The 14,854-nt window shown below is 37.7% G+C and overlaps 1 protein-coding gene across 1 annotated transcript in view; it reads right to left on the reverse strand.

Moving 5' to 3' along the window:
- casz1 (castor zinc finger 1) overlaps positions 1-14,640 on the reverse strand; it is a 191,445-nt gene extending 176,805 nt beyond the window's left edge. The window contains exon 1 of the mRNA XM_061976565.1: positions 13,973-14,640. Coding sequence (XP_061832549.1) covers positions 13,973-14,021 — 49 coding nt within the window. The 5' untranslated portion in view covers positions 14,022-14,640. The remainder of the gene's footprint in view (positions 1-13,972) is intronic.
- Between the last annotated feature and the right edge of the window lie 214 nt (positions 14,641-14,854).

The following is a 14,854-nucleotide window of genomic DNA, read 5'->3' on the forward strand; positions in this document are numbered from 1 at the left end:
TCCACCATAGAAGTGGGTCAAAATCTAGTTTTTAATGCAATATGGACTTATATCTGCTTCTATAAAAACATTTGTTATTGCTTTAGCCCTGCCTGACTCGCCGAGGAGAGGCTGTTTGAAATCGGTGGTGACGCTTCAAATGGGTTAGCATGTGAGGTGAGTGTGTGGGCGAGCGAGGTGAGGGAGCGGTAGCGTGAGTGCGGGGAGTGGCTAGTGTTTTGTTGGATTGGCTGTGTGCAAGACCTCAATAAAGCCACGATTTGCAACTAATCGCCGGACTTGTCATTTACCCTGGAGTCCGGAGCTGTGAAGACCCACTGCCGGGTAAAGTGAAGGGTGTTGCCCCCGAGAATACATCGGCCCTGGAGGAGTGTCTCCCCTGCGCTCCTCAACTACGGTCTGGGAGCCGGAAGCAGGAATGGTGCAACACATGTTTGACGTGTTGTCAGAAGCAACTGCTGAACAATGTCGGCAAACCTCTGTCCTCCATTGTTGTATCGCGCAGCCAAAGTGTTCCCAAACGGGAGATCTTAACGAGGCAGGAGGGTCTTCCAGCTCTGGCTTTTACATGTTGTCTTAGCCCGGTCGCTGCTAGCATGTGTACTCGTTCGGTACACCTCCGAACCGAACCGAAACCCCCGTACCGAAACGGTTCAATACAAATACACGTACCGTTACACCCCTAATATATATATATATATATATATATATATATATATATATATATATATATATATATATATATATATATATTAGTGTTGTCCCGATACCAATATATTGGTACCGGTACCAACATTTTTTCGATACTTTTTGATACATTTCTAAATAAAGGGGACCACAAAAACTTGCGTTATTGGCTTTATTTTAACAAAAAAATGTTATGGTACATTAAACATGTTTCTTATTGCAAGTCTGTCCTTAAGTAAAATAGTGAACATACAAGACAACTTGTCTTTTATTAGTAAGTAAGCAAACAAAGGCTCCTAATTTAGGTACTTTTCAGAGGCGGTATAGTACCGAATATGATTAATTAGTATCGTGGTACTATACTAATACTGGTAAACCGTACAACCCTAATATATATATATATATATATATATATATATATATATATATATATATATATATATATATATATATATATATATATATTAGTGTTGTCCCGATACCAATATATTGGTACCGGTACCAACATTTTTTCGATACTTTTTGATACATTTCTAAATAAAGTGGACCACAAAAATTGCATTATTGGCTTTATTTTAACAAAAAAATCTTAGGGTACATTAAACATATGTTTCTTATTGCAAGTTTGTCCTTAAATAAAATAGTGAACATACAAGACAACTTGTCTTTTATTAGTAAGTAAGCAAACAAAGGCTCCTAACTTAGGTACTTTTCAGAGGCGGTATAGTACCGAATATGATTAATTACCAACATGTTTTCGATACTTTTCGATACATTTCTAAATAAAGGGGACCACAAAAATTGCACTATTGGCTTTATTTTAACAAAAAAATCTTAGGGTACATTAAACATATGTTTTGTTATTGCAAGTTTGTCCTTAAATAAAATAGTGAACATACAAGACAACTTGTCTTTTAGTAGTAAGTAAGCAAACAAAGGCTCCTAATTTAGGTACTTTTCAGAGGCGGTATAGTACCGAATATGATTAATTAGTATCATTTTTTCGATACTTTTCGATACATTTCTAAATAAAGGGGACCACAAAAAATTGCGTTATTGGCTTTATTTTAACAAAAAAATGTTACGGTACATTAAACATGTTTCTTATTGCAAGTTTGTCCTTAAATAAAATAGTGAACATACAAGACAACTTGTCTTTTATTAGTAAATAAGCAAACAAAGGCTCCTAATTTAGGTACTTTTCAGAGGCGGTATAGTACCGAATATGATTAATTAGTATCGCGGTACTATACTAATACTGGTATACTGTACAACCCTAATATATATATATATGTATATATATATATATATTAGTGTTGTCCCGATACCAATATATTGGTACTGGTACCAACATTTTTTCGATACGTTTCGATACATTTCTAAATAAAGGGGACCACAAAAAATTGCGTTATTGGCTTTATTTTAACAAAAAAATGTTACGGTATATTACACATGTTTCTTATTGCAAGTTTGTCCTTAAATAAAATAGTGAACATACAAGACAACGTGTCTTTTATTAGTATGTAAGCAAACATCCATCCATCCATCCATCCATCCATCTTCTTCTGCTTATCCGAGGTCGGGTCGCGGGGGCAAACAAAGGCTCCTAATTTAGGTACTTTTCAGAGGCGGTATAGTACCGAATATGATTAATTAGTATTGCGGTACTATACTAATACTGGTATACCGTACAACCTTAATATATATATATATATATATATATATATATATATATATATATATATATATATATATATATATATATATATATATATATATATATATATATATGTAAATGGCAGGAAAACAATGACTTTGACGCACCTGGGTGCAAACCCAATCCAGATGAGGGTTAACTATTCCAAAGTGTTCCACACAGCAGAGATTGGTGGAATGTTACAGGTGGAGCAGAATAGAAATCACCAACCCAATGATCCTTGCTGTTGGTGCTTTCATTTCATTTAAGAGGTAGAAAAAATATATATATAAAAAAACATTTGTTACTGCAGCTGAGCGCATCGGACGTTTTGTGCTGAGTTGGGTGAGTACTTATAAATCCATGACCAACACAGCGGCAGCGACACGGGCAGAGGACGAGGCAGCCTATACAGTACAGATGGCCTCAAGGACAATTAGCAGTAATGATTGGTTGCCACATAAATGAGAGGATTCCTATTTGCCACTGCACTTGCTGATAATCACGCACCAAATGCCGCTGACAACAACATGATTTAAAATGGGACCTGCGTCGCTTAAATATGCACACGCGCGCAGGAAGCAAAAAGTGTCTCTCGCCATTTAACAAAAAGGACGAAGGTGGAACTTTAAATCATACACAAAACACCTGACTATCACCAAGAATAAAGAGATTAGACAAATTGCACGGCCATCTAAAATATTATCTCTTCAATCATCCCTTCCTCCCCCCCCCCCAATTCCCTCTTCTGCGAGCGAGGCTGGCAAACAATCCCCTTGTTAGCAAACTGTTAAGACAGCCGCTCGGTACACAAATTGCGCTCGACCAGGCGAATTTGTTTTGCAAGGGTGACCTGTTTAATCATCTCATTTTCTTTGGCGGACATTTATTCATCTGGTTTCCACGGTTACAGGGAACATTAAGGGGCTACAGTAATAAGGCTGGAGAGTCAAACAGGTAATAAAAAAATTAACGCCATTTTCCAGCAGCCGAGGACAGTGGGTGAAATGAATCAAGGGAGAGAGGAGTGGAACAGAGGGGGGGAGTTCCAATATTGTCCAAACAATAAGCCTAAGCGGTTATTTTACTCTGTAGATCAAGGTGGTGCTGTTATGGACATGACACTTTGAGCGCAGAGCAGCAGATAAAGCCTTTAAAGCGGCCGTGCACCTTATTTTTTATTGTCATTTAGCGATTACATATCAGAACAATTAAAAGTTAGCCCGAGATATCTATTAACTTTGTTCTTTTTTTTATTTCTCCTGCGCTTCAAGGGGGAGGATCATTTGCGCCCCGTGGTAAAAGGCGACGTGTTAATATCATACATGACATTTAGAAGTCCCCACTGAGAAATGCTTCGACCTCCTCGTGGGTTTTGAATCCTGTTTTCTAATATTGTCTCGTGAACAACTGCGGGAGGTGGGCGGGCGGGGGGGGGAGGAACAGAACAAAAATAGACATGAGAATATGAAGTTTGGAGTATAAACTTCTTGCCAAATATAGAAAATTCCGGCACAATAGAGGAACAGGTGCAGAAATATTAAACGGGGGGCTGCGTATTGCCAAATAAGGCAGTGGGAAACGTCGCGCCACAATGTGATTTTCTCATCGCCACTTTCCAAACTGTCTCCAGGGCCGAGACAATACTTCACCACTGTTTTCCTCTTGAATAATAGACGAACAAGAGAAAACAAGTAAGGCATTTTATGCATTACTCATTTCCCCACTCCTTCTGAAACTATTTCTGATTGACAACATGTCTTTGGCACTCCTAAAATGTGCACAAATGTTTTCAACCGAACCCTTAATCATTTAAATCGTCTGGTTTAACCAGTATTTGGGCATTTTATGACTCTGCCAACACCTGTCCCTCACCCTTGTGGAAAAACAAAACGAAAATGACATTCTTTGTTTGGCCCGCCGCCTGTGTCGTGTTAACGCGCTCGCCTCGGAGGTCAGAGAGGGAAGCAAGACTGGACTGGAGACAATGAGTCTCGGGGGAGGGGAGGGCGACCCGGGCCGACACTCAGACACGCGCTCGCATGTCACCAGACAGTGTGCGCCACTTGCCTGGCAAAAAAACACTCAGTGCGGGTGATTCCGGCCACAGCCACTAGGGGGGCCACGTGATCGTTGCCTGGGCTTTTGTCGAGATTTGTTTCCTTTTATGTAGCTCTGTCACGTTTGTTGTCAAAGTTCAATAATAAGGTTGTTTGAATCAAATTAGGAATGTGTAACTGTGGCCACACCCCCTTGCAAAAAATGCAAAACGGTAGCGGCAAAGCAAGCATGGAACACTTCCCGGGTTCACTCAACACAGGTGTCTTTAAAGCTCACTTTTTGGCATTCACACATTTGGTAAAAATATGATGAATGCATTTGTGGCAGCGTCGGACAAATTTATGTTTAAGTTTACTTACAGCATAACTGTGGCGTGTTCAAGGAACCTTGATTCAAGTTCGAAACGGAGGCGTCACTAGTTTTTAAAAACAGGGAAGGCTTAACCCTGAGTGGATGCACTAATAATAATGTTATAATGATGTACATCAGTGTTTCTTGACCTTTGATGGGCCGCTAGCGCCCCCTAGAGAGCCATCAAAAAATATAGTTTTTTCAGCTGTGGTGCATATAAGCCTCAGCTGCAATACACTTTTCCACCACATGTGGCAGTAATGACAATCTCAAACCTGTTGAAGTCATAGAAAAGTTTCTTGAGCGCAAACATTACGACTAAAGTGGTGAAGCTGATTTTCATCCGCTTTTAAATGCAATTAACAGTTTATGTAAGAATAATTATTATTATTATTAATAATAATGAATTATATTATTAGTAATAATATTACATAATATTTATTATCAATTTAGTTAGAATGTATTTATTTTAGCACTGCATAATTGTTTTTCATCAGTTTTTATGAGAACCTTCTTTTTCACTATCTTTGATTAGTAATTATGTATTTTTGTAATCAGCTGGACCTAAGCCTTGGTAATAATCTTTGTGGTTAACACATGGTCTCATATCATTTGACAAGGTGTATTCTATTAAACGGTAAGTAGGTTGGATATAATTATTGAATAAGATTAAAATCAAGATAAAGATTACTTATTCAGTGTTATTATTTGGCCGGGGCCTGTTGTTGGGTCGCTAGCGCCCCCTAGAGAGACGTCAAAATGATTTTATTTTTTTCTCCTGTGGTCCATATGGGCCGCAGAAGTACTCAGTTGTAATACACTTTTCCACCACTTGTGGCAGTAATGACAATCTCAAACAAACAGAAGTCTGGAGCTTAAGTCATGGAAAAGTTTAAGCGCAAAAAATATGACTAAAGTGGTGAAGCTGATTTTCATTTGCATTTAAATGTAATTACCAGTTTATGTAAGAAACATTCTCATTATTATTATTAACAATAATATTATATAATGTTATTATTATCAATTTAGTTAGAATGTATTTATTTTAGCAGTGCGTAATTGTTTTTAATCAGTTTTTATGAGTACCTTAATTTTCACTATCTTTGATTAGTATTTATGTATTTTTGTAATCAGCTGGACCTTAGCCTTGGTAATAATCTTTGTGGTTAACACACGGTCTCATATCATTTGACAAGGTGTATTCTATTAAACTGTAAGTAAGTTAGATATAATTATTGAATAAGATTAAAATCAAGATAAAGATTACTTATTCAGTGTTAATATTTGGTCGGGGGCCCGTTGTTGGGCCGCTAGCGCCCCCTAGAGAGCCGTCAAAAAATATAGTTTTTTTTCAGCTGTGGTCCATATGGGCCGCAGAAGTACTCAGTTGTAATACACTTTTCCACCACTTGTGGCAGTAATGACAATCTCAAACAAACAGAAGTCTGGAGCTTAGGCCCCGGAAATATTTCTCGAGCGCCAAAATTACGACTAAATTGGTGAAGATGATTTTCATTCGCCTTTAAATTTAATTACCAGTTTATGAAAGAAACACTATCATCGCTGTTATTATAATAATAATATTACATACTGACAAGCGGTAGAAAATGGATGGATGGATGGAATATTATTTAGTTGGAATGTATTCTAGCACTGCGTTTTTCATCAGTTTTTATGAGTCCCTTCTTTTTCACTATCTTTGATTAGTATTTATGTATTTTGATAATCAGCTGGACCTAAGCCTTGGTAATAATCTTTGAGGTTAACACATGGTCTCATATCATTTGACAAGGTGTATTCTATTAAACTGTAAGTAAGTTTGATATCAATCAATCAATGTTTATTCATATAGCCCTAAATCACAAGTGTCTCAAAGGGCTGCACAAGCCACAACGACATATAATTATTGAATAAGATTAAAATCAAGATAAAGATTACTTATTCAGTGTTAATATTTGGTCGGGGGCCCATTGTTGGGCCGCTAGCGCCCCCTAGAGAGCCGTCAAAAAATATAGTTTTTTTCAGCTGTGGTCCATATGGGCCGCCGAAGTCCTCAGTTGTAATACACTTTTCCACCACTTGTGGCAGTAATGACAATCTCAAACAAACAGAAGTCTGGAGCTCAAGCCCCGGAAATATTTCTTGAGCGCCAAAATTACGACTAAATTGGTGAAGATGATTTTCATTCGCCTTTAAATTTAATTAGCAGTTTATGTAAGAAACATTATCATCACTATTATTATTAATAATAATATTACACACTGACAAGTGGTAGAAAATGGATGGATGGATGGAATGTTATTTTCTATCAATTTAGTTAGAATGTATTTATTTTAGCACTGCGTAATTGTTTTCAATCAGTTTTTATGAGTCCCTTCTTTTTCACAATCTTTGATTAGTATTTATGTATTTTTGTAATCAGCTGGACCTTAGCCTTGGTAATAATCTTTGAGGTTAACACACGGTCTCAGATCATTTGACAAGGTGTATTCTATTAAACTGTAAGTAAGTTAGATATCAATCAATCAATCAATCAATGTTTATTTATATAGCCCTAAATCACAAGTGTCTCAAAGGGCTGCACAAGCCACAACGACATATAATTATTGAATAAGATTAAAATCAAGATAAAGATTACTTATTCAGTGTTAATATTTGGTCGGGGGCCCATTGTTGGGCCGCTAGCGCCCCCTAGAGAGCCGTCAAAAAATATAGTTTTTTTTCAGCTGTGGTCCATATGGGCTGCCAAAGTACTCAGTTGTAATACACTTTTCCACCACTTGTGGCAGTAATGACAATCTCAAACAAACAGAAGTCTGGAACTTAAGCCCCGGAAATATTTCTCGAGCGCCAAAATTACGACTAAATTGGTGAAGATGATTTTCATTCGCCTTTAAATTTAATTAACAGTTGATGTAAGAAACATTATCATCGCTATTATTATTAATAATAATATTACATACTGACAAGCGGTAGAAAATGGATGGATGGATGGAATGTTATTTATTATCAATTTAGTTAGAATGTATTTATTTTAGCACTGCATAATTGTTTTCAATCAGTTTTTATGACTCCCTTCTTTTTCACTATTTTTGATTAGTAATTATGTATTTTTGTAATCAGCTGGACCTTAGCCTTGGTAATAATCTTTGAGGTTAACACAGCGTCTCATATCATTTGACAAGGTGTATTCTATTAAACTGTAAGTAAGATAGATATAATTATTGAATAAGATTAAAATCAAGATAAAGATTACTTATTACTGTAGTGGAAAAGTTAGGCCCTGGGGTCAAAAAGGTTAAGAACCCCTGATGTACATAATAAGCTCTACTTTGCACTATGGCATCAAAGGAAACTTGCACATTTACACCTGTTTTAAAAAGCTAGTGTCAAACCAAATTAAGTCGATGACTTGTTTTTTTTAGCACATGTAAAAAGGTTTAGGGTGGTTTGGAGTGGGGGCCTTTTTCAGGAGTCTAATGAAAATAATATATACCGTATTTTTCGGAGTATAAGTCGCACCTGCCGAAAATGCATAATAAAGAAGGAACAAAACATTTATAAAACGCACTGGAACCCGGCCAAACTATGAAAAAAACTGCGACTTATATCCGAAAAATACGGTAATTGATATCAAAGATCAAAACGGAGCCACAAAAAAAAAAAAGATTTAGGGTCCCACAAAGCCTAGGGCCGGCCCAGGGCACTTCATGGAATGAACTCTGTGTAAAATCCCCACAGGAAAACACAGAATGGACAGCGGATAAAAAGAAAAAAAAAGAAAAAAGCTTAGCTGCACGGCCAACTGTTCTTCTAACAGCCTCTTAACAGGTGTAGGCTCCATAACCATGTAATCCTATCAAGTTACCCACTCAAAAAAAAAAGGAAAGAAATACAGCAAACTCCTGCTCCTTTCGCTCTCTCCTGTTCCTCCATCTTCGCCTTGGCAGAGACAAAAATGAGCAGCTGGCCTTCAGATGTAGCGCGCACCGAGCGGAGGAATCGCTGCTGACCTCAATGTCACCGTGAAGCACGAGCAGGGTGGGGGGGGAACCTGAAGTGGAGGGCGAGTGTTTAGACCTTCCTGTTTGCAGTCAATTACGGATGAGGACGGGGCTACTGGCCGCGCAACTCAGCAGAACAAACATTTTCTCACTTCCAGCGCAGAGGGGGGAACAAAAAAAGCTCCCGTGTTAAAACAAGTTCATTAGAAACAAAGCCGAGTACTTTAAAAAAAATTCAAGATTATGAATAAAATGACTAAAAGTGAGGCTTGCGCAGATAAGAGGAGGTCAGGTGATGAAAGTCCCATCCTTCGCATCAAAGTTGCACATTCCTCGACAGCGAGCGTACGCGCGCTGGCCGCCCCGGTTTGCACCTTAAAGACCCCACTGCCACGTTTAAAAGGATTAGTCACCACATTTTGTGCCGGCTTAATCTCTCTTTCAGCCGCCCCTAATAAGTGCGCCTCGATAAGCGGAGCATGCAAATTCATTCATGGCCGGTGGAGACCGCGCTTTCAGGCAAACACGGCAAAGTCTTCCACTCCGCTAATTACCTCTTCAATTTCCCTTTTGCCCTCTTATACAGCATATCAGTGACTGGAGATTGTTCCTCTTTCTTTGCCTCCGATGAAATATGAATTTTGCATGTAAGATTAGCGGATAGACACGAGTTACCGGAAGCTTTTTCTTTTTTTTCTTCTTAAAAGTATGAAAATAATATTCCCTCTTTTTTTGTTTGTTTATTTTACAAAATCCCTTTTTCCAATTCATCAAAATGTAGTCTTTTTAAAGGCATTATATTAAAACCAGTGCAGTAAAATAATACTTTTTTTAAAATCAGATTAATCACATGTTTGAAATGTGATTAATCCTGATTAATCACAGGTTATTACTTGGTTCCAAAAAAAAAAAAAAAAATGTTATTTAATTTTTAACATTTTACTTGAATGCATGTAATTTTTGTTTTGCAGTCCAGTTAGGAAAAAAAGATGAAAGATTAGGGGATGGATGTTTGTTACCAGATGCTTTTTTAAGAGTATAAAAACTTTTTTTTTTGTACTAAATAATGCATGAAGACACTTTCTGAATTCTATAAATGTAATTGTTTAACCCATTGTAATAAAAATAGTGCTGTCAATTACCATTTTTTATTCATCCAATTAGTCACACAGTTGAAATTGGATTAATCATGATTAGAGATTTATCGGCCGATAAATGCTTTAAAATGTAATATCGGAAATTATCGGTATCGGTTTTTTTTTATTATCGGTATCGTTTTTTTAATTTTTTTATTATTAAATCGACATAAACACAAGATACACTTACAATTAGTGCACCAACCCAAAAAACCTCCCTCCCCCATTTACACTCATTCACACTCATTCACACAAAAGGGTTGTTTCTTTTTGTTATTAATATTCTGGTTCCTACATTATATATCAATATATATCAATACAGTCTGCAAGGGATACAGTCCGTAAGCACACATGATTGTGCATGCTGCTGGTCCACTAATAGTACTAACCTTTAACAGTTAATTTTACTCATTTTCATTAATTACTAGTTTCTATGTAACTGTTTTTTATATTGTTTTACTTTCTTTTTCATTCAAGAAAATGTTTTTAATTTATTTATCTTATTTTATTTTATTAATTTTTTTAAAAAGTACCTTATTTTCACCATACCTGGTTGTCCAAATTAGGCATAATAATGTGTTAATTCCACGACTGTATATATCGGTATCGGTTGATATCGGTATCGGTAATTAAAGAGTTGGACGATATCGGAATATCGGATATCGGCAAAAAGCCATTAATCATGATTAATCACAGGTTATTACTTGTTTGCGTAATGTAAATTAAACTGGGGGGGGGGGGGGGATACCTCCAAATTAGGACACAAATGCAATTTCATAATCAGAATGTCATACAGGAAACATTTTTAAACATTTTATATTAACGCACACATTTTTTTTTCCAAAGTCGGAGTCTCTTCATTCATCTTTGCATTGACCTAATCACTGATCGTATAACAACACACACCTTTCAGGTAACCATCAGAAAAATAAACAGTGTATTTAACATATACATAACTAATGCGATTATTTTTTAATTTTGACAGCCCTAATCAAAACACATGATTTGTGCTAAAAAGGCATACAATTAAAAAATAAAAATAAAAATAGATACCATTGTGCAACCTGTTTATCATTCCGTAATATTTCTTCCAGGAGTATTAATTAGACCATTACTCCAGATTGGTGACAAGGAGCTTTGAGGTTTTAATTAGGTGCCGGCCTTTGCATGAGTGCACAGCCATGAAGAAAGGGGGTGTTGATGCTACTTGCCTTACTCGTGGCCCATATCAAGTAGCCGCCAACACTTGGACTACCCTTGCAAGACTACAGGACAGCCCACGTGCATCTGGACTTTATTCCGACGTTTGATCTCACGTGTTTCCTCTGTCTTTCTCGTTTGAAAAAAAAAAAAAAAAAAAGGCCAGTTGGTGTGATTTGGGTATTAAAAGATGGGGGGTAAGGTAATTATGGTGCGGGGTGTCTGATGACTAGGCACATGTTCCATCAGGACTCAGCTGTCCCTCTCTTTCTGCCCGCTCTAACACACACACACACACACACACACACACACACACACACACACACACACACACACACACACACACACACACACACACACAACTACTCCCTCCCCTTGTCTCCCGTGTTCCCCCTCTCTTCTCCCATTGCTGCTCTGCTGAAACCAGGCAACACACACACACACAGCTGCGCGTTACATCAATCAAACACACTATAAAACTTACAAAACATATAACTTCTGTATTTTACAATTAATTCCTAATGCAGTCCCTCTCTTTGAGCCCAAAAATATATATTCTAATAATTACTTCAAATGCATCTAGAAAGATGAAATATATAAAACTTTTTGAAATGCAAGGACAATACAGGAATATTGTATCTTATTTAATGTAATGCAAATAAATAATACATTTTTTTTTTTTGTTTGTTTCCATCTTGCATCACATAATCACGCCCTAATTTAAGAATGTATTTAGCAGTGATTTGAAGAATAACACAAGATGTTTGTTGAAGGCTAAATGTTTTTAGCGGTTGACAGGGGCAATGCTAATCACCTGGTTGCCGAGGCGCACCGTGCACTGGCAAGGCTCCTCACAGAATACAAGGAACCCCCAGGAGAAATCGGCTTGAAAGAGGTTAAAGACAATGACTCACTTTTTTTTTTTTTTTTCCTCCCTTCCAAATGTCTGCCTGTTAAATTTATTTCAAAACTCTGTTAATCTGCTGTACACAACATTCCCATTAGCATAGCCCAGCCCCCAATAAAAAAAAAAAAAAAAAAAAAAAAAAAAATCTGGCTAGTTTAATTAAAAAATGTAAATTTACTGTCATCGGAGGAGCAGGAGAAATAGGAGCACAACAGCATATTTTATTGCTTAAGACATCAAAATGATTCAGGTTATGGCTAAATTGTGATATAAGGTTATTGGGGCCCGTCAGACCTCGACTTGTTTTCCTCCCTCGTTTCATCCCCGTTTTGTGGAAGGCTATAAAAGATGGAGAGGGCCACAAAGGGTTAATGAGACAACTCCACGAGGGTGAAGGCAATCAAAATTATGACTCATAAGGGGGACGAGCGGGGGGGGGATTGGGGGGGGACACATCTTCCATGCAGGCAAAAAGTTTAAAATTAGGGTGTGTTGTGATAAGAGCGACATGTTGGACTAAAAGTGGCCGCGCATGACGGACGTGTCCACGAGTCTGAGTCTCGCACGAGTTTGTGGTCACGGCCTGAAACGCAACATCAACACTGCTCTTTAGAATCTCTTTAATTTCTTCTTCGTGACAAGCGGAAGTGTGTTTGTGATGGGGAGGGGAAAAAAAACAAAAAACTAACAGAGAGAGTTCATGATTGTCGTATAAACATTTTTTAAAGACAGCTTGGGTAAAATGTTCACTGGCTTAAAAAAATTGCATGATAATAATTCAACATCTGAACTGTTTTTTTTCTGTAGTCTATAACATGTATTATTCAGTGTATAAACAGTATAGTGTTTACATATAGTTAGAATGTACAATTTACTTTTTTAAACAGCAAATATAAAACCGAAAGTTCTGTAAAAACGTATAAATGGGGTATGGTCTGAAATAAGGGAATATATACAGTAGACTACTCCACACACACACACACACACACACACACACACACACCCACATACACTAGTCAGTGAACGCCAACAGAAAACACACCCGTATAAACATAACACTCACAGACAAAACAGAAAGAAGTAAATGTTACTGTGGTATATAAGTTATGAGCATGAGTCCTTCTCGAAAGTAGAAAGTCCAGTCCCACCCAGTAGCTTTAATTCACACAAAATAGGGCAACAAGTTCATCCCCTAAACTACTTAACCAAAAGGCTGTCTATAAATGAGACTTTTATTAAATGAACAGCATTTTTGCCACAGTGCCATTCGCACACACACCACCACACAAAAAACCCCACTCCATATTTTAAAATAAAAGTCGTTTTTTTAGTTTGAGCGTCGATGCACGGAACACATGCCACTCCGAATTATACCTGGAAAGGTGGTCGTGTTTCTACCCTTCGCCATTTACATGTGTGGCAACAAAACAGTTTGTTTGCTTTGTCCCCTTGGCAACAAATCCTCAGGCCATTCATTGTATCCTAATGGCATTGTCAGTGCCTCTGTGGGGAAAACCAACACCTGTATTTGTACAGTAAAATATGCTGGCCTGCACATAAAAAAACTGACATTTTATGAAGGGAGGAGTTGGAATTATAAAAAAAAAAAAAAAAGATAAAAATACAAGTTACAAGAGTTGTGCTACAGAAAATGAAAGTAGTCTTGTGAACTTTCAGCACATGTGTGCTGCACGAGTGAAAAGAGGCGATCGTATTTGATATTGCAGTCACCTTTGGGCAGCTGTAAATACGGGTGTTCATATACATATATATATACATATAGATCTATCTATATGGGTGCATTTGCTGGCACATACTATCGCTTAAAACTAGATAAGGGCACACCTTTAACTGTCTTTAAATGTGACAACAACAACAACAAAAAAAACATACCTGACAAAGTGAGGGGGGGAAAAAAAAAAGTACTCACCATATTCAGGGAAGTCGAAGTTAAATCCTCTCAGACATGTAACTTTCATAATACTGCTCAACTCTGTTGGAAAGTCATTCAAATGTTGCTCAGTGGAGGGGCAGAGAACGCGGAAAAGTGACTATAAGAAAAAAAAGAGGGAAAAAAAAAAGGGCTTCCTTCAATCATGCACTAAACTCCTTGACATGTAATCTGTCAATAGTTTGTTGCTGAGATAATGCCGGCTGCCACGAGCAGATTTGATTGGCAGCTTCGGGTCTGGCCCCTCCTTCCCGTGGCTTGACAGTAGGGGGGAGGTAGGTGAGAGAATATGGAGCCTCCCCCTTCCCTCCTCTCTCTCTCTCTCTCTCTCTCTCTGCCTCTCTCTCGCCCTCTGCTTTGCTTCCATGCACACACCACAGACCAAGCTGCTGGTGATGTTGTCTCAATAGGCTGATAGGAAATTATGGCAGAGGAGCCCCCTGCACTCCTTTTTTTTTTTTTTTTTTTCTTCTTTCTTTTTACTCCCTCCCTCAGTGGGCTGGCCTTTTCCATCCCTGTAGTTTTCTAGCCTTTCAACTCTCTCGGGGAGGAGCCTGTGCTGGCTCCATTCAAATGAGGGGAGCGAGACACACCTATTAATGCAGTGTTTTTCAACCCTTTTTTGAGCCAAGGCACATTTTTTTTTGGCGTTGAAAAAATCCAAAGGCACACCACCAGCAGAAATCGTTAAAAGGCGAAACTCAGTTGACAGTAAAAAGTCGTCGTCGCAATTGTTGGATATGACTTTAAAGCATAACCAAGCCTGCATCAATATAGCTCTTGTCTCAAAGTAGGTGTACTGTCACCACCTGTCACATCACACCCTGACTTATTTTGACTTTTTTGATTTTTTCCTGTGTG

The sequence above is a fragment of the Nerophis lumbriciformis genome, linkage group LG01 (genome assembly GCF_033978685.3).
Source record: "Nerophis lumbriciformis linkage group LG01, RoL_Nlum_v2.1, whole genome shotgun sequence".
Lineage (NCBI taxonomy): Eukaryota > Metazoa > Chordata > Actinopteri > Syngnathiformes > Syngnathidae > Nerophis > Nerophis lumbriciformis.